At 51.3% G+C, this 24,003-nt stretch overlaps 3 protein-coding genes across 3 annotated transcripts; 1 reads left to right on the top strand and 2 right to left on the bottom strand.

The window, feature by feature from the left end:
* Positions 1-4: 4 nt before the first annotated feature.
* Positions 5-3,463, top strand: LOC106553980 (bone morphogenetic protein 2-like). The gene is made up of 5 exons (XM_087706059.1): positions 5-290; positions 1,613-1,755; positions 2,370-2,492; positions 2,748-2,957; positions 3,101-3,463. The coding sequence occupies exons 1-5, from the start codon at positions 5-7 to the stop codon at positions 3,461-3,463; spliced, it is 1,125 nt and encodes a 374-aa protein (XP_087562185.1).
* Positions 3,464-6,585: 3,122 nt separating this feature from the next.
* Positions 6,586-10,407, bottom strand: LOC106553981 (potassium voltage-gated channel subfamily V member 2). The gene is made up of 2 exons (XM_014072577.2): positions 8,834-10,407; positions 6,586-8,044 (listed from the first exon to the last, which is right to left on the bottom strand). Exons 1-2 carry the CDS (start codon positions 10,085-10,087, stop codon positions 7,796-7,798), a joined length of 1,503 nt encoding a protein of 500 aa, XP_013928052.2. The 5' UTR covers positions 10,088-10,407; the 3' UTR covers positions 6,586-7,795.
* A 1,519-nt stretch (positions 10,408-11,926) lies between these two features.
* CD320 (CD320 molecule) lies at positions 11,927-22,756 on the bottom strand. The gene is made up of 5 exons (XM_087703417.1): positions 22,613-22,756; positions 20,224-20,649; positions 16,148-16,189; positions 14,764-14,909; positions 11,927-12,144 (listed from the first exon to the last, which is right to left on the bottom strand). The coding sequence occupies exons 1-4, from the start codon at positions 22,653-22,655 to the stop codon at positions 14,782-14,784; spliced, it is 639 nt and encodes a 212-aa protein (XP_087559543.1). The 5' UTR covers positions 22,656-22,756; the 3' UTR covers positions 11,927-12,144; positions 14,764-14,781.
* Positions 22,757-24,003: the final 1,247 nt, after the last annotated feature.

The raw sequence follows: 24,003 nt of genomic DNA, 5'->3' as shown, positions 1-24,003 counted from the left end.
CGAGATGATGAGGAAGCTCCTGTCTTTGCTGTTGCTGCTCACCTGGGCACCTGCCTGCCTTGCTAAGCCCACCTGGGGCTCCGAAGAAGACTCCGAAGACACCCGGGACCAGGCCCTGAAGCAGCTGCTGGAGGTCTTTGGCATCGAAGGACCCCCGCAGCCCCCCCTCTACTTCAAGGAGCCCCCCCAGTACATGGTCGACCTCTACAACACCGTGGCCGACGCTGACGGGGTCACCAAGGACCCCCACCTGCTGGAAGGGAACACCGTCCGCAGCTTCCTGGAGAGGAGTGAGTCCCTGGGGAGGGGAGGGGGCTTTGCTGCTTGAAGAGGGGGGGTGACAGGAGGGAAGGCCTGGGGGGTTAATTCCAAGGGCTGCCACTGGGAAACCCAGAATAGAAAGAGGGAGCAGTGGGGCAGGCATTGGAGAAGCCCCTGACCCTCTCTTTCTCCCCACTCCCTCTTTGGGAAGGGCTTCCCTGCAGAAGTTGGGGGTGCTCCTTTTGAGGGGGGGGACCCTTTGTCTGAAAGGGTGTCGCTATTCCTGCTTGAGCAGAGGGCTGGACTAGAAAACCTCCAAGGTCCCTTCCAGCTCTGTTATTCCGTGATTCCCCACCACAGCTGCGGGGAGTCTGAGAGGCTTGGGGGGTGGGGATGCCTAAGGCCATCTAGAAGGTCTTCTAAGCTGCCCTCCCCCCTTCCCAGCTAGCCGATTCTCTCTTTAAACCAAACCGAGCTGGGCTCTCCCTGGAGGGCCTCAGATGGGAATTGGAGTCCCTTCCGACTAGCTGCCTCTATGCCCAGGCCAGGGAGGGGGGGTCTTTTGTTGGGTGGGGGGCTACTTCACTCCCGGAGTTGGCAACTGACAAAGCATCTCAAAATCCTGGAGCCCCCCCTTCTCTCTCTGTCTCTTTCTCTGTTTCTCTCTGTCTCTTTCATTCTGCTTCTCTCTTTTTCTCTCTCCCTCTTTCTTTCTCTCCCTCTTTCTCTCTTTCTCTATCTCTTTCTCTCTGTCTCTCCCTCTGTTTCTCTCTGTCTCTTTCATTCTGCTTCTCTCTTTTTCTCTCTCCCTCTTTCTTTCTCTCCCTCTTTCTCTCTTTCTCTATCTCTTTCTCTCTGTCTCTCCCTCTGTTTCTCTCTGTCTCTTTCATTCTGCTTCTCTCTCTTTCTCCCTCTCCCTATTTCTTTCTCTCCCTCTTTCTCTCTTTCTCTATCTCTTTCTCTCTGTCTCTCCCTCTTTCTCTGTCTCTTTCTCTCTGTTTTTCTCTCTTTCTCTGTCTCTCTCCCTCTCCCTCTCTCTGTCTTTTTGTCTTTCTCTCTCTTTCTCCCCCCTCTCTTTTTCTCTTTCCCTCAGTCTGTCTTTCTAATTCTCTCTCTTTCTCCCTCCGAGTGTGTGTGTGTGTGTGTGTGTGTGTGTGTGTGTGTGTGTGTGTGTGTGTGTGACTGGGCAGCAAATTCCCCCTCCAGCTGAGACGCTTCAGATTCGATCCCTTTCTGCATTAAAATTGCCCCCTTCCTCAACTTTGCAGCACCCGCCCAATTCCTCCTCCTGGTCTACCGGGCAGGGTTGTTGTGTGGGGGTGCCCAGTGCCAACTTGCCCTTCCCTTTCAGCTCACGGCGACCGGATGCAGCTGCTCTTCCTGCTCTCCAGCGTGGCCAAGAACGAGGTGGTGCTGTCGGCCGAGCTGCACCTCTTCAAGCTGCGGGCCAGGGGGGCCGAAGGGGCCGCCCTCCAGAGGCAGCACTACTGCCAGGTATGCCCAGAGGCACTCTTGACGACGCCCAGCGGAGAGGCTCCCGACTGCCCGCTGGTCCTGCCAGGCCTCTGTGGGTCCTTCCACCCCACCCCACCCGTTCCCCGAACTCTAATGCCGGAATCAGTGGGCCCGGAGCTTCCCCAGAGAGCTGCCCCTTCTCCCCACATCTGGTGCCAGCTGCATCTTGAGGGCATCTTGATCTCAGTCATGGCTTCCCATCTACACTCTCCTGGCCCTCCGAGATAGACTGCCCCTGGCAATGGAGGCTCTCTTTGCTCCTATTGTCTATTGAGGGATATCTCCCCCTCCCGCTCCCATCCTCCTCTTCCTCCCCCTCCGTTCTAACCTCCTCTTCAACCCTTACTCCCATCCTCCTCCTCCCTCCCCCCTTCCTCTCCTCCCTCCTTTCCTCCTCCCCCTCTCCCTTCCCCCTCCCTCCCTTTTTCAGGAGAGGAGACCAGATTAGGCGAGCATGTGCAGAGTGCCCTGAGTCCACAGGGGGAAACGGCTGCTGGGGAGGGGGTTGGGGTTATCCTCCCCCCCCACATAGGGCTTCGTCTAATCTCCTCCTCCCCACCCCCCGTCCCCCGGTTTCTCAATCTCCTCCCCAGGTCAGCGTTTATCAGGTGCTGGACAAGGACCACCCGGAAGCCCCCCAGGGGAGGAAGCTGCTCTCCGCCCGGCTGCTGGCCCTGCAGGGCTTCGGCTGGGAGGTCTTCTCCATCACACAGGCGGTGAGTGCCTCCCTCCGAGGGGTCATTCCGGAGGCGGCTTGGGTGCCCCTGCGTTCGGCCAGCTGGGAACAAGGTGGGGGGGCTTTTGTCTGTGGCTTGGCTCGCTCACTCGAGCCCAGCAGGATGCCAACTGATGCCCCCACCTATATGTGCATTGGGGGGGGGGCTGAGAACAAGGGGGGGGGGCTTTGGACTGGGGCTTGGCTCACTCGTTTGAGCCCAGCGGGATGCCAACCTATCCTCCCTTCCTTCCAGGTTCGCGACTGGGTGGCCGAAGAGAGCAGCAACCAGGGTCTCCTTGTGACGGTACAGGGCCTGGGAGGGGCCCCCCTGGACCCCCACGTGGTACAGTTCGCCTCGGGCAGGGACCACCACACCAGCAAGAAGCCCATGCTGGTCTTGTTCACGGATGACGGGCGGCGGGCAGCTGCCTTGCCCAGCGGCTTCCCCAGTGAGTCACCCGCGGCCAGGCGTTTTGGGGATGGAGTGGGGGACACCGGACACTCCCTTGGGACCCTCCACAATAGGCTGATGCTGAGTGGGGGAAGCTGAGCCAATTCTCTTCGTCCCCCCACTTCCCCTCCTCAGGTCTGCCCTCTCTCCCCGAGGCCCCTTCCAACCGGACCCGCGGCCCCCGCTCCGCCGAGAGCTCCCTGCCCTGCCGGCGCTACCCGCTCCCGGTGGAGTTCGACGAGATCGGCTGGACGGGCTGGATCATCTCGCCGCATGGTTACAACGCCTACTACTGCAAGGGCACCTGCCGATTCCCGCTGGGCCAGAGCATGCGGCCCACCAACCACGCCACCGTCCAGTCCATCATGCACGCCCTGAAGCTCAACCCGGAGGTCCACACGCCCTGCTGCGTGCCGGATAAACTCTTCTCCATCAACCTGCTCTACTTCGACGACGACGAGACGGTGGTGTTGAAACAGTACGACGGGATGGTGGCCGACAGCTGCGGATGCCACTGAAGCCGCCACACCCGCCCCCTGCCCCCGAGCACGGGAGGAGGGGAGGAGGCAGGGGAGAGGGGGAGGCTGGCGCAGGGATGGCCCCTCCCACCACACCCAAACCTTGCTTTGTAAGGGGGAACAACAGCTGGGAACTTTGCTCCGCGAACCCAAAGTATTCAACTTTCCAACATTAAGACCGTCGGACTTCAACTCCCAGAATTCCCCAGCCAGCTTTGCTGGCTGGGGAATTCTGGGAGTTGAAGTCCGACGGTCTTAATGTTGCAAAGTTGGAGCCCCCCCCCCCCTAAATGGACAATCCTGTAATAAATTTTTTTGGGTGAATTTTGGAGGACACAAATGAAACCGTTTCTGTGGCGCAAGTCCAATTTCTTTCCCCCCCCCGGATTTCTAGAAACGTGGATTGAGGAGTTGGGGTGGGGGTGCGGGGGTGGGTGGGTGGGGGTCTTGCTTTGATCATCCCACCTGATGCATGCAAAGGCAGGCAGCCTGGACTCTCTCTGCTGCCCACCCGCTGCTGGAAGAAGAGACTAGCCACCGAGGAGAGCCAAGACGAAGCTCACTGAATCCGTGGAACTGACTGCCACAAGAAAACCATCCTGCCCGGCTTTGAAATTGATTTAAAAGGTGGCGCCCGACTTATTCGTGATGTTAGCTAGTCCCAGCACTGATTAAGTGCCGAGGTGGCGCAGCGGTTAAATGCAGCACTGCAGGCCACTTCAGCTGACTTGTTATCTGCAGTTCAGCGGTTCAAATCTCACTGGCTCAAGGTTGACTCAGCCTTCCATCCTTCCGAGGTGGGTAAAATGAGGACCCGGATTGTTTTTGGGGGCGATATGCTGACTCTGTAAACCACTTAGAGAGGGCTGAAAGCCCTGGGAAGCGGTATATAAGTCTAACTGCTATTGCTATCTATCTATCTATCTATCTATCTATCTATCTATCTATCTATCTATCTATCTCTATCTCTATCTCTCCCACCCTCCCTCCCTCTATATCTATCTCTGCCTCTCTCTATATATCTGTCTGTCTGTCTGTCTGTCTGTCTGTCTGTCTGTCTGTCTATCTATCTATCTATCTATCTATCTATCTATCTATCTATCTATCTATCTATCTATCTATCTATCTATCTATCTATCTATGTTAAATGAGGACCCGGACTGTGGGGGCAATATGCTGACTCTGTAAACCGCTTAGAGAGGTCTGAAAGCCCTATGAAGCGGTATATAAGTCTAACTGCTATTGCTATTGCTATTAAAAAAAAAGGAGAAAATATATTTGGGGTTCGCTGCAGCTAAGCGTCCACGGGAAACAAGCCGAGCCTCCTTGTTCCGCAGCAGTCTACCTCCGAAGAGCAAACGGCTGCTGGGACCAAACAGGGAAGCCTCCAACTTCCACCTGGGCTCCTCCAGATTCGGGGTGCAGCGGTGGATGCCGTGATCCTGGGGAGAAAAGTTGCGTGTTCGAATTGCCCCCAACTTGGAACTGCGCCCTGTGGAATGTACTATACTGTAGATAGCCAAACTCTTTTAATTTATATAAAATGTCTATAAATATGTGTGTGTATGTATGTATGTATATAAATGAGAAACTGTCCGGGCACCGAGACTTGTAAATATTTTGTCTTTTATACTTGTGATGATTTTGCCAAGTGTCTCCTTGTCGTCTCCGCATTAAACACAAACGGCTTCCAAGTATCTGGTGGCGTGGATCATTTGAGTGCCAAGCGGGGGTGCCAGTGAGGGGGGGGGGCTGAGGAGAGGCCGGGGCAGCGAGAGGCGCAGCTCCGTCTCCCCCAACAGGCCAGGTGGGGTTGCAAAATTCTTTCCAGCTGGTTGCAGAAAGGTTTGTGGCTGTGTTTCGCCTTGCGCCCGGATCTCCGTTTCTTCCCACCGGCCCTGGAATTGGCCAGGTAACAGGTGGAGCCCTGAAACTCCCCCCCCTCTGTGTGTGTGTGTGTGTGTGTGTGTGTGTGTTCCCTGTCCAGCAGCCCTTATGCCAGTGTTTCTCAACCTTGGCAACTTGAAGATGCCCGGACTTCAACTCCCAGAATTCCCCAGCAGTGGTTAGGACAGTGTTTCTCAACCTTGGCAACTTGAAGATGTCCGGACTTCAACTCCCAGAATCCCCCAGCCAGCATTCGCTGGCTGGGGAATTCTGGGAGTTGAAGTCCGGACATCTTCAAGTTGCCAAGGTTGAGAAACACTGCCTTATGCTGAAGATTTCATCTGGGCACGGAAAGGAGAATAGACGTTATCTATGTCTCAGCTGGCACCACCACCTGGCATTTTCCCAGTAAGCAAAATCGGGGAGGTTTGGTGGAGAGGGGATGGAAAGAGGAGGAGGGTTTTTTGGAAAGACGGGGAAAGAGGCCCTTCCTGGAGGCTCCCTGGGACGATTTGGCAAATCTTTTAACGGCGAGGCTGGCTGGGGAATTCCACCCATCTTAATAGGGTAGAAGTATAGAATAGCCTAATAGAGCAGTAGTATAGAGTAGAATATAATATAGTAGAATAATAGAGTAGAGTAGAAGAGTAGTAGAAGAGAGTAAAGTAGTAGAAGAGTAGAAGTATAGAATAGAATATAGTAGAATAGTAGCCTAATAGAGCAGTAGTATAGAGTAGAATATAATATAGTAGAATAATAGAATATAGTAGAAGAGTAGTAGAAGAGAGTAAAGTAGTAGAAGAGTAGAATAGAGTAGAAGAGTAGTAGAGTAGAAGTATAGAATAGCCTAATAGAGCAGTAGTATAGAGTAGAATATAATATAGTAGAATAATAGAGTATAGTAGAAGAATAGTAGAAGAGAGTAAAGTAGTAGAAGAGTATAATAGAGTAGAATAGAGTAGAAGAGTAGTAGTGTAGAAGTATAGAATATAGTAGAATAGTAGCCTAATAGAGCAGTAGCATAGAGTAGAATATAATATAGTAGAATAATAGAGTAGAAGACTAGAAGAAGACAGTAAAGTAGTAGAATAGTAGAATAGAGTAGAAGGCTAGTAGAGTAGAATAGAATAAGGAATAGAGTAGAGCAGAATACAATTGAATAAGGAATTGAGTAGAGCAGAATAGGACTTGGGAGGGACCTTGTAGGTCATCTAGTCCAACCCCCTGCCCAAAGCCCCCCAGGGTGAAAAACGCTGGGGCAGAGCCAACAGCCGGCTGAAAGAGCCTTCAGGGCTGACTCTCGCCAGCCACCATCCCTAAATCCCATTTTTTAGAAGGGCGATTCTGCTGCAGACCTTGGGACTCCGACCGGCATCCCCGGGCAGACAAAGCCCAGCTCAGGATGGGCTCTACCTGCCCACTCCCTCCCCCTGCCCTAGTTTGTGCCAGGCCAGAAGCCAGGAGATGGGGAGTTCTAGCCCCACCTGAGCTGGTGTGAAAGCCGGCCGGGAGACCTTGGGCCAATCCTCCTGTTTTTTTGGCCCAGTCTACCTCACAGGGTTGTTGTGGTGGGGAAAAGAGGAGGAGGAAGAGGAGGAGGAGATGGGTTTGTTGCCCCGAGTGGTTTATGAAAAATAACAAAGGCGGGATAAAAGCTAAAGCCAGCTGAAGGCCTTCCGCCTGCTTTGGGAAAGGCAGGGAAAACCCAGGGCAGGGGCTCTCTGAGGCTCCCTCGGGCATCAGGGCCTTGCCAGAGAACTCCAGCCACGGCCTCCCAGCTGTCTCTTCGGAAGCTGAACCGTCCAGGGTTAAACAGATGTTGGGGGTTACAGGTGCAGGTGGGCCTTACGACTTACGACCACCACCAAGCCCAAAATGCAGGTTGCTAAGTGAGACTTTTAAGTGAGCTTCGGCCCATTTCCTTGCCGTGGTTATTAAGTGAATCGTTGCATTCGTTAAGCCAGGGACCCCGTGGCTCAGTGAATCCAGCTTCTCCCCACGACGCACTGCAACCGTCGTAAATAAGAGTCAGCCGCCAGGCGTCCTGATCACGGGGACGTGGCGAGGGCTGATGACCCATTCTAGGTCATTAAGTGAATTGTTGCACGTCAAGGACTAGCTGCAGTTTTAGCCCGGGTGGCTCAGCCCTGGATAGACGGGTGGGGGAGGGGGTACCAGCCTCCTCTGACCCCCCATCTCTGCCCTTCAGGCACCTGCAGGGAAAGGAAGGCCAGGTTGAGGGGTTGAGGAGGCCGGCCGGCTGGCTGCCCCGCGTGCGAGCGAGCCAAGATGGCATCGTTGGCCCAGCAGGCCAGCCTGGTATGGAGGCGGGACTTCTCTGATGGGGCGGAGGTGTAGCTGAGGGGGGGGGGAGCCTCACAGGGTGGTGAGGACACCTCCCTTGGGCTGAGCCGGGGGTCAGGGCTGCCCGTGGTGGTGGTGGGTTCAGTAGCATTGGTTCATCTTGTTCCACAGCCTCTCCTTGAGGCTCTGCTTGCGGGGGGTCTTGAGGGCCACGGTGGTCTTGTGCTCCTGGGACTTGAGCTTGGCGTAGTAGTCGGAGAACTTGTTGTAGAGGATGGAGATGGGCATCCCGTTCAGGATGATGCCGAAGGCGATGCAGCCGAAGGCCACCACCCTGCCCAGGAAGGTTTCCGGCACCGTGTCCCCGTAGCCCACCGTGGAGAGGCTCACCTGGAGGAGGAGGAGGAGGAGGAGGAGGAGAGGAGAAGAGCAAGACATCCTCCTGAGCTGAAGCAAACTCTCCTGCAAGATGGAGCCAAGCCTTAACCCCCAAAGAAGATAAAAAGGGTCTGGGGGCTAAATCGCATGATGAACCATTGACGGGATGTCTAGTCCAGTGGTTTCCAAACTTGGCAACTTTAAGACTTGTGGACTTCAACTCCCAGAATTCCCCCAGCCAGCAGAGCCATTAATCGGCCATTAGTGATTAGGACAGTGTTTCAAGTTTGGGAACCACTGGTCTAGCCGAACAAGGAAGGAGACTCGGGAAGCTATGGGACCAACCTTCCAGGACCCAAAGAAGAAGGGGTCAGACTACTCCCCAGGGCAGCAGGAGAAGCAAAGGATAGAAACTAACCAAGGGGAGGAGCAATTTCCTAACAATGGGGACAATAATCAGTGGGACAAGGGAATTCTGGGAGTCGAAGTCCACAAGCCTTAAAGTTGCCGAGGTTGGAGACCCCTGTTCTAGGGCAGAGCTGGAACAATGCCAATCAGTGGGACAAGGAAGCCCTCAGACGTTGTGGTGGGGGGCTCCATCACGGGAGGCTTTCAAGAAGAGGCTGGACAGCTACTTGTCAGGAATGGTATAGGCCAGGGTCCCTGTGCAGGAGGGTTGGGCTAGAAGACCTCCAAGGTCCCTTCCAGCTCTGCTATCCCGATTATTATGAGCCGATTGCGTGGGGGGAGGGAGTGGGAAGAGGGGTGTGTGTTTGTGGGGGGGGAGGAGGGTTGACTTACGGCCGCCCACCACCAGGTGTTGGGGATACTGGTGAAGTTGGTGCCCGGGACGTCGTGCTCGACGGAGTGCATGAGGGCGGAGAAGGTGAAGATGCCCATGGCGATGAAGAGGAGGAGGCAGCAGACCGGCTGGCAGCACTGCCGGAGGGTGAAGCCGAAGGCCCTCAGCCCCGTGGAGTGCCGAGCCAGCTTGAGGATCCGGAAGATCCGCATCAGCTTGATGAGCTTCAGGACCTTGCCCAGCTTCCCCACGTTGCGCATCTGGTGCAGCTCCTCCGTGTCCTCGGCGTCCTCCTTGCCCAGGTACTCGAAGACGACCTGGATGTAGAAGGGCAGGATGGACACCAGGTCGATGGCGCTGAAGGCCGCCCGGAAGAACTGCTGCACGCTGGAGGTGGAGACCACCCGCATGAGGTACTCCAGGGTGAAGAAGATGGCGCAGGCGGTCTCCATGTGCTCCATGGCCTGCTTGGCAGTATGGCTCTGCATCTCCTTCACCGTGCTGAGGGTCATCCCCACCACCGAGAAGAGGACACAGAGGCTGGACAAGATGGCCGTGACTTTAGCCAGGGTCGAAGAGTAGGGGTTCTCGATCAGGTTCCAGATGGCCTTCCGGAACCGGCCCAGGAACTTCCCCTCGAAGTGCTCCTCCTTCTCCACCGTCTCCAGCTCGGCCTCCAGCTCCCGCTGGATCTTCAGGTACTCCACCAGCTCGTCGTGCTTCTCCTCAAAGAGGATCCGGCAGCACCGCTGGGTGTACTTCATGTGGATCCCCCAGTACTCGATCTCCTGCAGGAAATTGGCCGAGCAGAACTCGGTCAGCACCCACATGACGCCGCTCCGGTAGAACTGGAAGACGTAGTTGAAGACGGAAGGGTCCCGGTCGAAGAAGTACTCGTTCCTCAACACCGAGTAGTCATCGCACAGGTCCAGCTTCTTCACGGGATCCACGCAGGTGGCCAGTTGCCCGATCCTGGTGGTGGGGTACCTGGCTGCCGCTCGGACGGCGATGTAGAAGTGCTGGCCTCCAACATTGAGGGACAAGAAACACGGATCCCACGGGTGGGACAGGTCACGGCCGCCATCCTGGGACAGGTCGGCCAAATTGTCCATGGAACTCCACCGCTTGACAAGCTTCTCCTGAGAGAAGGGGATGAAGAGGTCCACGTCGTTGGGGGTCCGGCAGCACTTCTGACAGGCCCGGAACTTCATGTTGGCTGAGAAGCTGGCCCTCCTGGGCGCGGCTGGCCTCATGGTAGTGGCCGAGGGCTCCTCTTGCAGCCACCATCCGCGGCTGGAGCCTTGAGGGGGACCAGGGTTTCCACTAACCACCGAGGACCATCCGGGAGGCTCTTAGCAGCTCTGCTAGAGCTCATGTGCCACCCGCCAGCTGAGCTCCGCAAAGCCACTGAATCCCAGTTACGGGACTGGATGGAAGTGGAAGCAGCTGCTCCTGAGCTCCTTACAGCATTAATCCGATTGTGCTCTTAACATGTCAACCCAGGAAGCTAATCTGGGCGGTTGGGTTGGGCCGGTCTTATCCCAAATTAGTTTTTCTTTTTAAAGATGTGGGGCTTAAGGTGCTTCGAGAAACAGGGGCGGGCACCCACGCTAACCTTACGACCTGGGTGTGTCCAAACGTGTGAACCATGCTGGCTCGGGGATTCTGGGAGCTGAAGTCCACAGGTCGTAACGTGGACATGGTTGCCCATCCCTGCTTTAGATGCTCGAAGAAGGTGGCCCTTTGGCCTGGACTGGAAAACTGATGGGTGGGTGCTGGATCACGACTACGCCTTCAGGGGTGGGGGTGGTTTGGGGCTAGCAGGATATTCCACGGCTGCAGACCCTCGGGCTTTCGAAGAGGTCCCAGAGGACAGCAGCCTTTCTGGCTGGGGTCCTTCTCAAGGTCTTGTGTGACGATGGGAGCAGGTGGGGAAGACGGGCCTGAACGGAAGGCTGGGAGTAAAGGTGGGAGGAGAAGGAGGGCCATGCCTGCACGCCATCTTCTCTTATGGACTTCAGCTCTGCCACACTTTCTACTGCCTACTTTCCATTGCGGGAAAACGGGAGGGAGGGATTGTATGGAGTTGGATGCTTTGCAGCCATAACAACATTCTTTCTAGAAAGCCAAGGTCATCCTTTGTCTCTGCACTTGGCCAGAACTGGATGGAGGGGGAACTGCCAGCGTGGCAGTGGGAGATGGGACCATGGGGTGGACTAGTGGGTGGGGTGGGGGCAAGATCTTGAACTTCCAACTGGGGGGGGGAGGGGGAAACCGGGAAGCTTTCAGGTTTTCCCAGATGGGCCAACGTGGCTCTCTTCATCTATTGGGACTCTGAGCAATATTTTGCCCCGGACTCTTGATTTAATTTTGGATGCTATTTGGAACCCTGACGTGGGGCCTGAAGAAAGGGGTGGGGAGCACTTTAATGAGCGGGCGGAGATTCCAAAAGAAGCCAGGACCCCCATAAAGGTTGGGAAATGATCTTTAATGTCCCCGCTCAGACGAGGAGAGGTCAATCCCAGTGCTGCACAAGTAGGGTCCCGGCAGCCGTCCCAAATAGCAGAGCCTGAAAGGGACCCTGGAGGTCTTCTAGTCCAACCCCCAGCCCAACCCTACATAAGGGGTGTCCAAACTTGGGGACTTGAAGGCTTGTGGACTTCAACTCCCAGAATTCCCCAGCCAGCCAAGCTGGCTGGGGAATTCTGGGAGCTGAAGTCCACAAGCCTTCAAGTCCCCAAGTTTGGACACCCCAACCCTACACCATTTCAGACAGAGGTCTGCCTCTCCAGCCCCTTTCTTGAAAACCTCCAGGGACAGAGCACCCGGGACCTCTGGGGAGCCTCTTGTCCAAGGCACCTGGAGGCACCGGACGGGGGGAGCACCAACAGGAGAATGTAACCACCACCACCATCACCCCAGGACCCCCGGAAAGGGAGCTGGGATCCCACTGCTTCCACGTGCTGGAAGAAGCCCAGCTCAGGGTCTGGTCTGAGATGCTCCTGGGCTCAGGGACTCCTGGTGGAGAGAGACACGGGGCAACGCGGCTGTGGAAGGACAGGCTCAAGCAGGCCGCCAGAGGCAGCTGGATATAATATTTTAAATATTCAACGTCTTTTAATTCCTCCTCCAGAGCAGACGGATGTCTGTTGACAGCCTTGCAAGCCATGTGGCTTTTGTGTCTCTGTTCCTGCTAGGAGTCCCAGCTGGGTCGCCAGAATTTTCCAGGTCCGTGGATTTTTGCCCGGGGTTCCTGGGAGGGTCGGGTGACGGAGTCCCCTCGCTTGAAGGGAGCAAGGGGGGCAACTTCCTGCAAGAAAGGAAGGTAAGAGACGAGAGTTTAGGCTCCTTAGAGGGATTTTGCTTTTCTGGCTCGAAGAGAACACCCGGAGGAGGAGGAGGAGGAGGAGGAGGAAGAGGAGGAGGAAGCCGGCAGAGTGGGGGGACTGGGCTCTGAATCCCCAAAGGGGCCTTTGCAAAAGGCAGCTGGACTTTCCCGGTTGTTTCCCCTGAAAAGTCTCCCTTCCCATCCAAGCTTTGGTTTTCCTCGAAGGCGTTTTTCCTTCTCCTCCAAGAAGCTCCTTCAGTTATGAGCGGATGGTGGAAGAGGGAAGGGATTTGGGGTTTCCCCTCCACCATGGTCAGAGCAGAAGAAGCTTCCAGCCCTCTGGAACGAACTCCCCGCAGGGATTCGGACCCTCACCTCTCTCCAGGCCTTCCGAAAAGCCGTCAAAACCTGGGGGTGATGAGTTCCCTCCCCTCTCGACATGTATGGTTGTGCGACTGTTGCTTACTTTTATTATTTGTATTTTGTTTTTTTATGTTCCCCTTTTCCCCCCTTGAATTGTTCGCCGCCCTGAGTCCTCCCGGAGAAGGGCGGCATACAAATAATAAAATTCTATTCTCTTCTAATTCTATTCCTTGGATGAGAAGAGAAATGTCTTCAAGGAAAACCAGCTGCCCCTTGAAAAACAAACCCCCTTGGGACAACCGGGACCCGGATGACGGAGACAATCGTGACTTAAGATGGTGGAGAATCTCCATGAACATCTTGCCTCCAAGGAGCTCCTTCAGTTGCAGAACTCAAGAAGCTTCCTGGATGAGAAGCCACATGCCTGGCCTGCAATAATTGAGGATCTCCATCGTGCCCCCAAAGCAGAACTATGGAGAGGGGAGCCATATTTTCCCCCCCTTCTGCCTCCCTACAAAAGGAAAGAGCAAAACTCATTAAACCACCTGGGTTTTCTGGAACAGCTGGGCTGAGGAAGCCTAGGGCAAAGGGTCTCCAACCTGGGCAACTTTTAAGACTTGTGGACTTGAACTCAACAGAATTCCTCAGGCAGCAAAGCTGGTTAGGGCAGAGCTGGAACACTGCCAGGTTCTCCCAATGCCCACCTCCAGAAAATACTGTGTTTAATGTCAATCTCTGCTTGCCTGTGAGATCACGAGGGGCGAGCTGAACATATATTAAGTAACAGCGTCGCAAAAGAGGACGTAAAGAAAAGTTGTTCGACCCCAAGCAATGCAAAACTCGCAATTTACACAGGGAGGGGGGGGGAGGAGGGGAGGGGGGGGAAGCAGGTACAGAAGGCAGAGAGAGAATAGAATAGAATGGAATAAGTATTGGAATATAGAATAGAATAGATTCAGATTTCAGATTTAATTTATTTGTATACCGCCCTTCTCCGGGAGGGACTCAGGGCGGCGAACAACTCAAAAGGGGAAAGGGGATACAAACACAATACATATAATTAAAATACACAAGAGTCATACGGCCATACCAGTCGAGAGGGGAGGGGAACTCATCAACCCCAGGCCGGCCGGCACAGCCAGGTTTTGACGGCTTTCCGGAAGGCCTGGAGAGCGGTGAGGGTCCGGATCTCCGCGGGGAGTTCATTCCAAAGGGCCGGAGCTGCAACAGAGAAGGCCCTCCCCCGGGTAGTAGCCAGATGGCATTGGCTGGTGGACGGAACCTGGAGGAGGCCGACCCTGTGTGATCTAACGGGTCTGTGGGAGAATAGAATATGGGAATAGAATAGAGGAATAGAAATAGAATAGAATAATGGAATGGAATAGAATAGAATAGAAATAAAAATAGAATAATGGAATGGAATAGAATAGAAATAGAATAGAATAATGGACTGGACTGGAATAGAATAATAGAATGGAATAGAAATAGAATAGAATAATGGAATGGAATGGAATGGAATAGAATAGAAATAAAAATAGAATAATGGAATAGAACAGAAATAGAATAGAATAATGGAATGAAATAGAATAGAATAATGGAATGAAATAGAATAGAATAATGGAATGAAATAGAATAGAATAATGGAATGGACTGGAATAGAAATAAAAATAGAATAATGGAATAGAACAGAAATAGAATAGAATAATGGACTGGACTGGAATAGAATAATAGAATGGAATAGAAATAGAATTGAAAAATGGAATGGAATAGAATAGAATAATGGAATGGTATAGAAATAGAAATAGAATAGAAATAAAAATAGAATAATGGAATAGAATAGAAATAGAATAGAATAATGGACTGGACTAGAATAGAATAATAGAATGGTATAGAAATAGAATTGAATAATGGAATAGAATAGAATAGAATAATGGAATGGTATAGAAATAGAAATAGAATAGAATAATGGAATGGAATAGAATAGAAATAAAAATAGAATAATGGAATGGAATGGAATAGAATATGGGAATAGAACAGAACAGAGGAATAGAATAGAATTCTTTATTGGCCAAGTGTGATTGGACACACAAGGAATTTGACTTTAGTGCAAATTCTCTCTGTGCGCATAAAAAGACAAGATACATTGGTCAGGAATCGTAAGCTCTTCATGGGTTCTGTGTTGAAGCTTCCCAGGGACAGGAGTCCAGCTACGTCCATCCAATCAGATTCGGGGCTTACCTGGCTGGCCAGCCAATCTCAAGGGCGCTCGACTAGGATTAGCTGCTTAAAGGCTGCTTTGGGGGGCAGCCGGGCAAGGAGGGGCTTGGCTTTCCTAGAGGCCCACAGGCTGACGGCTGCTGCAGCCACGATGGTCATCAGGAGTGCTGGAAGAAAGGCAGAGAAGAGGGAGAGAAAACAAGTGAACGTCAGAATCTGGCTGTCAGCCATCTTTCCTTTTGGCTCTTTGGCCTGCCACACTTTCTATTACTCTACTATGCCTTTTTCTATGGTGGGGAAATGGGAGGGGGGGATTGTACGGAGTTAGGCGCTGTGTAGCCATAACAACATTCTTTCTAGAAAGACAAGGTCATTATCCTTTGGCTCTGCGTCTCTGCACCTGACCGGAACTGGATGGGGGGAACCTGCCAGTGTGGCAGTGGGATATTGGCCCATGAGGTGGGCTTGTGGGTGGGAGGGGGGAAAATCTTGAACTTTCAACTGGGTGGGGGAAACCAGGAAGCTTTCAGATTCGGGTTTTCCCAGATGTGCCAACATGGCTCTCTTCCCCTGTCTGTACCCCCTTCCCTGATTTGAATTGTGAGCCGCCCTGAGTCCCCTTCGGGGAAAAGGGCGGCATATAAATGTAATAAATCCAATCTAAATCCAATCCAATTCATCAATTGGGACTTTGAGGAATCCTTTGCCTCAAACTCTGATTTACTTTTGGGTGCTATTTTGGGACCCTGACCCTGGCCTCATTCCTGGAATAGCCGCGGGAGGGAGATGCCCACCAACGTTGGTCATTTTCATAGAGACCCCCCCCAAAAGCAGGAATTTCCACAGTATTCTAGCACGTAACCGAACCACAAGTGGCTTTTACTGTCCTGTGTTTGATGCCACGTTGATGGAAATCGACCGGGTGGTCCTTGACTGAATATTCACTTAGTGACCATTCAAAGATACGACGGCACTAAAAAAAGGGGATCGTTTTTCACACTTACCACCATTGCAACATCCCCGTGGTCATGTGAACAAAATTCAGAAGCTTCTGAAGCAACTGACTCGTATTTATGACGGTGGCACTGTCCCGAGGTTATGTGATTTCACTTCAGACGAGTGAAATCAACGGGGAAGCCATTGAACAATCGTGTTACGGACTGAACCATTCACTTAACAACGGGGGCAACAAAGGTTGCTAAATGGGGCAGAAACCGGCCTCCTAATTGTCTTGCTTAGCAGCGGCGATTTTAGGCTCAACTCTGGTCGTAGGTCGAGGACTAACTGTACCCATGGATTCCGTGAGGCCGTTTCGGCCTTGCTAAACCGGAAAAGTGGAACCGGCTGATTTCCCCTGCTAATTTCCCCAATTCTGCTGGGGGGAAAATCGCTTGGTCTCACTCACCGACAATGGCAGTGATGGTCAACGGCTCCAAGGCTGCAGTTTCTGGGGGAGGAAAAACAGAAGTTAATATAACACACCTGGGGGGAAAAAAGAAATGAAAACAGAATTTTTATTTTAAACCAGTGTTTCTCAACCTTGGCAACTTGAAGATGTCCGGACTTCAACTCCCAGAATTCCCCAGCAGTGGTTAGGACAGTGTTTCTCAACCTTGGCAACTTGAAGATGTCCGGACTTCAACTCCCAGAATCCCCCAGCCAGCATTCGCTGGCTGGGGAATTCTGGGAGTTGAAGTCAGGACATCTTCAAGTTGCCAAGGTTGAGAAACACTGGTTTAAATACATATACAAAACAAAAACACATTAAAACAACAAAGGAAGAAAACGTCCCATCAAACAGCAGTTCCATATCGGTCTGTATATTCATCTCTCATGTTCGTGGTCCCCTTATTCTTTACTTATTTATATATACGATTCCATACTAATTTGTATGTCCCATTTGTTCCAAGTTAAGATAGTATTCGGATTCCTCCTTTCCTTCTATTTCTTTCGTCAATTTGTCCGCCTTCGCGCATTCTAGGATTTTTCTTATCACCTCATCTTCCTTTGGTACTAGATTGTGAAAACAGAATGTTATTCCGTAGGATGGGCGTAAGGATGAATCATTGAAAAAGCTGGAGAGACTGGAACAGAGACACATTTAAGTGTTCTGAGTTCAGGACTCTTTTCTTTTTCCTGCCTTCCTTCCTTTTTTTCTTTCCTTCCTTTTTTCTCATTCCTTCTGTCTGTCTGTCTGTCTATCTATCATCTATTATCTATCTATCTACCTACCTAACTACCTATCATCTATCTATCAATCAATCAATCAATTACCTACCTATCTATCTATCTGTCTGTCTACCTACCCACCTACCTACCATCTATCTATTATCTATCTATCTATCTATCTATCTATCTATCTATCTATCTATCTATCTATCTATCTACCTATCTACCTACCTACCTACCTACATACATACATACATACCTATCATCCATCCATCATCTATCTATCTATCTATCTATCTATCTATCTATCTATCTATCTATCTATCTATCTATCTATCCTATCTATCTATCTTCCATCTATCTATCTATCTATCTATCTATCTATCTATCTATCTATCTATCTATCTATCTATCTATCTATCTATCTATCTACCTACCTACCTACCTACCTACCTACCATCTCTTATCTATCCTATCCTATCCATGCATCCATGCATCCACTTACCTACCTACCTATCATCCATCCATCCATCTATCATCTATCTATCTATCTATCTATCTATCTATCTATCTATCTATCTATCTATTATCTATCTATCTATCATCTCTCTCTCTCTCTATCTATCTATCTATTCTATCTATATCTATCTCTCCCTCCCTCCCTCCCTCTCTCTATATCTATCTCTCCCTCTATCTCTCCCTCTATCTCTCTATCTCTCTCTCTCTCTATCTCTCTATTATCTATCTATCTATCTATCTATCTATCTATCTATCTATCTATCTATCTATCTATCTATCTATCATCATCTCTATAAAACTTTTATTCCTACAGCCTTTAACTGGCAAAAAAAGTGAAGCAGTGGGTACTACAATTTTTCTGAAGAAATAATGAAAGAGACACAAACAGCTTTGCAGAGAAATTTGGAGAGAAGGACGGGGCAGTACGGAGGGGTTGAAACACTGAGAAATGAAGACATGATCAAACTCAGAAAGCCTTTTGCAGAGGGCAGAGTCCCGGCGGAAAACATAACGCAGGAAACAAAACAAAACAGAGCATCAGGATGCAAAAACACACACAACCCCCCCCCCCCCCACGCTTTGCTTCATTGAGGTATCTGGGAAAACAGACATCCTGGGAGGAACTCAAGGTTGTTGAAAAGAGTTTATTTATGGGAACGTTTGTGGGAGTAGGAACAGCCTGGGACAGTTTTCCCAAACCGGAATGGTTACGCAACTTGGGGAGGCGATAAATAAGTCAGATTCTCCGTGGGAAGCCCCTTCCCCCTGGATTCTTTGTCTCAGGCAGACAGGACAAGCAGCTGCCCTCTCCCTCGGAAGGTCCCGGAGTGTCCCACCGGTGGGTTATGAGGACTGGCTACTTGTGGGGTTACCCAGATCTGGAGATGCAACCTTTAGATTAGGGGTGTCCAACCTTGGCCGCTTTAAGACCTGTGGACTGCAACTCCCAGAATCCCCCAGCCAGCCATGCTGGGAGTTTCAGTCCACTGGTCTTAAAAGTGGCCAAGATCGGATACCTTAAATATTAGTTCTGATTCATCAGAACGTTTTAGCCAAGAGACCCACGCCTGAGGGGAGGCAGCCCCTGTATTTTAAGCATCTCAAGGGAAGACAGAGAGCTAGATTAAGTCCAGGGTGGGGAAAACCTCCAAAGGGATTTAATAGCATTTAGTTTAATTTAATTAGGATTTAGTTTAATTTTCCAACGTTTATGAAAAGGCAGAACTTCCTGGAGCTGCAGTTCCTTTTTAAATAATTTTTTTAAAAAAAGGAGTCAGAACAGATGCTGCCAGACTTCTCTTGTTTCTTAAATTCCTCGGCTGCCCATCTCGTAACGAAATGATTTTGTCAACGTCTCGGGGTGTCCTGAAAACATTCCGGTATGTTTTAGGGTAAAGGCGGCATTTGGGAAGGCTGTGAGCAGGGCACGTTTAAAGACGCACTGAAGCGGACATGTGAGAAACAGAACATGCTTGCCCGTCTGCACATATGTGGGGCAAGTGGCATTTGGCACAGCAAGGGGGGGGCGGGGTAGGGAGTGAGACCAAAAAATGAAAGGTATTGGGAAAGGGAATGCTGTCAAGTCCAATTTACACCCACAGCGACTTTAAGAGATGACAGGCGTGGATTAGGAGTTAAAGGCATTTAAGATTAGAGAGATACTGGATTAAACTTCCCAATTAATTAGAAGCAGCAGAAGACAACAGAAGTCACCCCAAAGAAAGGGGGAGGGTGGGGGGAGAGCCAGGGTCAGAACATAAAGGGGAGTGGGCTGAGTTGATTGACGCCTCTGGGGCTCAGAGGATCCCTGGGGTGACTCTGGCCCAGGCAGAACTGCTGAAAATTCAGGACACCCCCCCCCCCCCAGCAAAACACAGCAAGCTTTCGGTCTGAGCGATGAAATTTAATTATTTCCCCCCCCTTAGCATTCTCAAAATCAACCCGATGCAAAAGGTAACAGATTTACAGAACGGAAGAACTGATCCTAAATCAGCAGCACGGAAGACAAGAATGAACAGAACCCACATGCCCAAATGCTCTGTTGTTTTTTCCTCTTTATTTCAGCAATATAACTGGAGAAAGAGTGGGCACGCATCGTTTTTTGTGCTGTTAACTCTTTAAAAAAAAAAAAAGGGATTTGGTAACCTCTGCAAACTCCCCCACAATGCCTAGAAATCTCAGAGTAATTCTAAATCTACCTTGGTGTGACCTGTTTGACAGTTCTGGATCCTTGTCCAGCTTCCTCCAGGAAATGCTGGAGACGGCATCGTGCCCTTCCAAGTGCCAAGGACACAACTCTGCACGGCTCTTAAGTTGAAAAGGGGGAAAAGCACCCCGCAGGGGGTGGTGGGGATTCTCACGGGACCTTCGAAACTTCCTTAAATCTCTCCAGGGTGGAAATATATGCAGGAAACAGCAGGGAAAACAACAGAGTCCCATCCTGCGAATTTCCTTCCGGTTAAAAGTAATGCAGAATGCAGAATAAAAAAAATAAGAGTTGCAAATATTGCCAGGAGCTACACCTGAGCCCCTCTTGTTCCCAGCCAGCTGTACAAAGTATATTTCTAATTGAGAGATTTCTTTGCCCAGGTGGATTGAGAGTTATAAACAGCAGACAATCACAAGCGAAATACAGGATATAACTAACAGCAAGCCAAGTGCAGCTTTAGCAAGCAGGTGTCACAAAAGGTAGCTTTTCCCGGATTGCCTATAAAACGAACTTGCAATTCAAAGAAAGACCAGCCAGCAGAAGCACCGTTTGGCACCCCAAAATCGGACCACAGCTCAGCCCACCTTTTGGGGTTATCTGCGTGGTCCTTGGAGTCTCGGGCGAATCCGTGCCGCAGCTCTCTTCGTCGGCTCCGTCTTCACAGTCCGAGTGGCCGTCGCACTTGAAAGACAGCGGGAAGCACTCGGCCCCCGGGCGGCATCGGAACTCGTCGCTTTCGCAGCCGTCCTCCTCGGACGGGGCCCCCCGGGATGCGCAAAGGGACACGGCCTCGTCCGAGCCATCGGGGCAATCCTGGCGCTGGTCACAAAACTGCTCAAAGGGCAGGCAGGGCCCGGTGCTGTGGCCGCAACGACAAGTGTGATTCCTGCAGACGCTTGCGCAGCCGTTTGTGTGGTCTTGGCATCCGGGCTGCCTCTCTTGGCGGAGGCACAGCGGCACCTGGCCCCCCTCTTGGCACTGGAAGCTCTCAGGAGGGCAGGAGGAGAAGCCTGTAGGCAGAAAGGAAGGGAGAAAATGAAGGAATGGAGAGATGGAGCAAATTCCGTTATATTATCTGCCTCCCTTCCTCCCTCTTTCAGCGCTCTTCACAGAATAAGAGAGTTGGAAGGGACCTCGGAGGTCTTCTAGTCCAGCCCCCTGCTCAAACAGGAGCCTCTACAAGTGCTTGGGAAGAAACATGACATGAGTTCCTTAAGGCAGTGTTTCTCAACCTTGGCAACTTGAAGATGTCCGGACTTCAACTCCCAGAATTCCCCAGCCAGCATTTGCTGGCTGGGGAATTCTGGGAGTTGAAGTCCGGACATCTTCAAGTTGCCAAGGTTGAGAAACACTGCCTTAAGGAAAGCATCTCCTGAGACTCTGACCTTGGAGCCTTACCGGTGGAAGTAATCATTAACTAACCACTGTTTGTTTTTTTGGGGTGTGTGTGAAATAAAACAATGTTTTGTGGAATCACGGCCAGAGGTTGTGAGTCTCCAAGAGGCCGTGGAGCGGTGTTTATTAAGGGAACTTCCAGGCTGCCTTCTCCCATGGGGATCCTGGGCCAACTCACAAGGACAAGTCTTCCTACTGTGCTAATGTGGGTTTTTTCCTAAAAGAAAGTCCTGGGCTGGATCCCAGATCCCCCCTGGAAACATCATTGGCACACAGGGAGATCCCCCTGGGAAGGATCCACTTGGCTTGGTTGCTAAGAGGAAACTTGATGGCAATCAATAAATGCAAAACCCCAACTTCTCTGAGAAGCCCCTCAGACTGGGAAAGGTGGAATGGACCAGCATCAGTGGGGAAGGGGTGAAGGCCCCCTCCTTGGAGACAATCTTTTTTTGGGGGGGGGGGAAACGACATAATAAATGCTTGCAAAGCTTTTGCTGCGCCATTTTAATCTCTAACTAGGTTCAGCTGCTAATTATCTTGCAATGGCTTAATTGCTCCCCACTGATGCTTTGGGGAGGGAAAAGCATCCTGGGTGGGTCTAAGCAAGAGGGGGGGGGCTTAAAAGAACTGGGGGGCAGTCCTAGCCCCCTTTGGCCAATTGGGGGGGGGGGAGCTATAAGGCAAGGCCCAAAGGAGACCCCCTCCCAATCCAAGCCAAGAGTCCATCCTCATCTGCAGAAGGAGATGCAGAAGTATTAAATTTTACAGAATAACAGAGCTGGAGAGGACCTTAGAGGTCACCTAGTCCAACCTCCGCTGCTCAAGAGACCCCTAGACCATTCCGGGCAAATGTCTGAAATGCAAAGGATTGGGGGGTGGGGTGCAGGGGGAGTCCTAAGCCTCCATGGGGAAGGCTGGATTGGGAGGGCCCTGGCTGTGGCTTATGGGTCTGGGAGTCCAACCTTCCTGAGAGAGGCTGAAGGCACTGAAATAGACCAATGAAAAGAGCCTGAGGAGCCAAACCAAGGAGTCTTTGCATGAAAAGAGGGCATAACCAGCACCAGGCCAGGAGCGAGACAGGCAAATATTGCATAAATGCACCTGGAAAGAGAAGCTGGGGTTGGGGGGGGGGCGGATAATTCTACATCTCTTCACCTCCACTCCCCCCCCCCCAACTTTAGAATTTCATTTACGCCTTTCAGGCTGCTGCAAAAAGTTTGCATTTCCGAGATTTTTTGGGGGGGGTCTTTTAACTCGAGGAAGGCTCGCCTTTCCCCCTTGGGCAGGTAGGCCTGGTCGCCTTAGCAACGGCCTCACCTCTGACCTTGGAAAAAGGGCGGGAGGGGGCGAGTGAGGGGGGATATCGGCGCACGTGCGGGCCGGGGGGCGTGGAAAGCGAGCCCAGAGGAGGTGTGGCGAGGCGGGGCGGCAGGACAGCCAATAGCCGCCTGCTGGGCGGGGCCCGACGTGGCGCTCGACCAATCGGCGGCCGCGGGACGTGTTTGGGGGCATGAATGAACTCGCCGCGTGGAGAGTGTCCTCTCCTCCTGCTCCCCCTCCCTCCCTCCCTCCGCTTACCGGCCTCCCAATTCAGCAGCAAGAGGAGAAGAAGGCGCGTCATGGCTCCGCGGACGCCGCCTGCCCGACTGAACGCCCGGCGAACATGAAACCCGCCGAAGAAGGAGCACGCCTGCGCAAAGGCGAAGAAAGCGCTGGGGGGGCGGAGGAGCCACGCCTCCGAGTCGCGCATGCGTGGGAATAGAAGGCTCGGCTCGGCCAGACGAAGCGGGCAGCCAGCCAGAAGGCGCATGCGCAGTTTCCCCGGGGGAAAATCCACAGCACGTGCAAGCATAGTGCAGAGGCCTTCAAACTTTAAGACTTGTGGGCTTCAACTCCCAGAATTCTCCAGCCAGCTCCAGCTCCCTCATATTTTGGTGCATCTGCTGAATAGTTTTGAGAAAGACATTTTGGGAGAATCTATTAACTATGATCCATCCAGCATCTCTATTAAAACTATGATCTCTACCTTATCTATCTGTCTGTCTACTATTTATATCCTTCCTCTCTTTTCTCTCTCTCCATATCTATCTATCTATCTATCTATCTATCTATCTATCTATCTATCTATCTATCTATCATCATCATCTCCATATCTGTGTCTGTCTATCTATCCATCATCTCCATATTTATCTCCATACCTATCTATCTATCCATCTCCATATCTAATCTATCCATCCATCATCTCCATATCTATCTATCCATCATCTACCTCCATATTTATCTCCATACCTATCTCCCCATCCATCCATCTCCCTCCATATCTATCTTCTATCCATCATCTCTCTCCATCCATCTATATACGCCTGTCTATCCATCTCTCCATTATCTATCTATCTATCTATCTATCTATCTATCTATCTATCTATCTATCTATCCATCCATCTCTCCATTATCTATCTATCTATCTATCTATCTATCTATCTATCTATCTATCTATCTATCTATCATCTATCTATCTTTGTTTCTTTGTTTCTCTATTATCTACCTACCTATCTTGTATCTCTCTCTCTCTTGAAAGTTGTCCAGGTAGTCCTCAATTTACAAAAGTTCATTTAGTGACCATTCAAAGTTACAGCGGCAGTGAAAAGTGACCGGTAGCTGTTTTTCACAGCCATGGCAGCATCCCTGTGGTCACGTGATCAAAATTCAGAGGCTTGGCGACTGGCTTGAGTTGAGTTGATTTTATTTCTATGCTGCCCTATTCCCCGGAGGGACTCAGGGCGGCTCACAACCAAGTCAGGGGGTGGGGTGGGGTTTACAAATAAGAAAAAAAGAACACGAACAAAAACAATACCAAACCATACCATTCGAGGGGGGGGGGCAAAAACTCATCAGCCCCAGGCCTGTCGGAACAGCCAGGTTTTAAGGGCCTTGCGGAAGGCCTGGAGGGTGGTGAGGGTTCGTATCTC

Source organism: Thamnophis sirtalis, unplaced genomic scaffold (genome assembly GCF_051295495.1).
Source record: "Thamnophis sirtalis isolate CommonGarterSnake01/CBP01778 unplaced genomic scaffold, rThaSir2_p1.2 scaffold_1, whole genome shotgun sequence".
Classification (NCBI taxonomy): Eukaryota; Metazoa; Chordata; class Lepidosauria; order Squamata; family Natricidae; genus Thamnophis; species Thamnophis sirtalis.
This window is presented reverse-complemented; position numbering and strand designations above follow the sequence as displayed.

Excerpts from the sequence above, each read along its gene's own strand:
- LOC106553980 (XM_087706059.1), top strand. The coding sequence starts at position 5 with ATGATGAGGAAGCTCCTGTCTTTGCTGTTGCTGCTCACCTGGGCACCT. Across the intron at positions 1,756-2,369 it reads AGAGGCAGCACTACTGCCAG|GTCAGCGTTTATCAGGTGCT; the intron begins GTATGCCCAGAG and ends TCTCCTCCCCAG. Across the intron at positions 2,958-3,100 it reads TCCCCAGTGAGTCACCCGCG|GCCCCTTCCAACCGGACCCG; the intron begins GCCAGGCGTTTT and ends TCTCTCCCCGAG.
- CD320 (XM_087703417.1), bottom strand. The coding sequence starts at position 22,655 with ATGACGCGCCTTCTTCTCCTCTTGCTGCTGAATTGGGAGGCCG. Across the intron at positions 20,650-22,612 it reads GCTGCTGAATTGGGAGGCCG|GCTTCTCCTCCTGCCCTCCT; the intron begins GTAAGCGGAGGG and ends TTCTGCCTACAG. Across the intron at positions 16,190-20,223 it reads CACGCAGATAACCCCAAAAG|AAACTGCAGCCTTGGAGCCG; the intron begins GTGGGCTGAGCT and ends TTCCTCCCCCAG.
- LOC106553981 (XM_014072577.2), bottom strand. The coding sequence starts at position 10,087 with ATGAGGCCAGCCGCGCCCAGGAGGGCCAGCTTCTCAGCCAACATGAAG. Across the intron at positions 8,045-8,833 it reads ACACCTGGTGGTGGGCGGCC|GTGAGCCTCTCCACGGTGGG; the intron begins GTAAGTCAACCC and ends CTCCTCCTCCAG.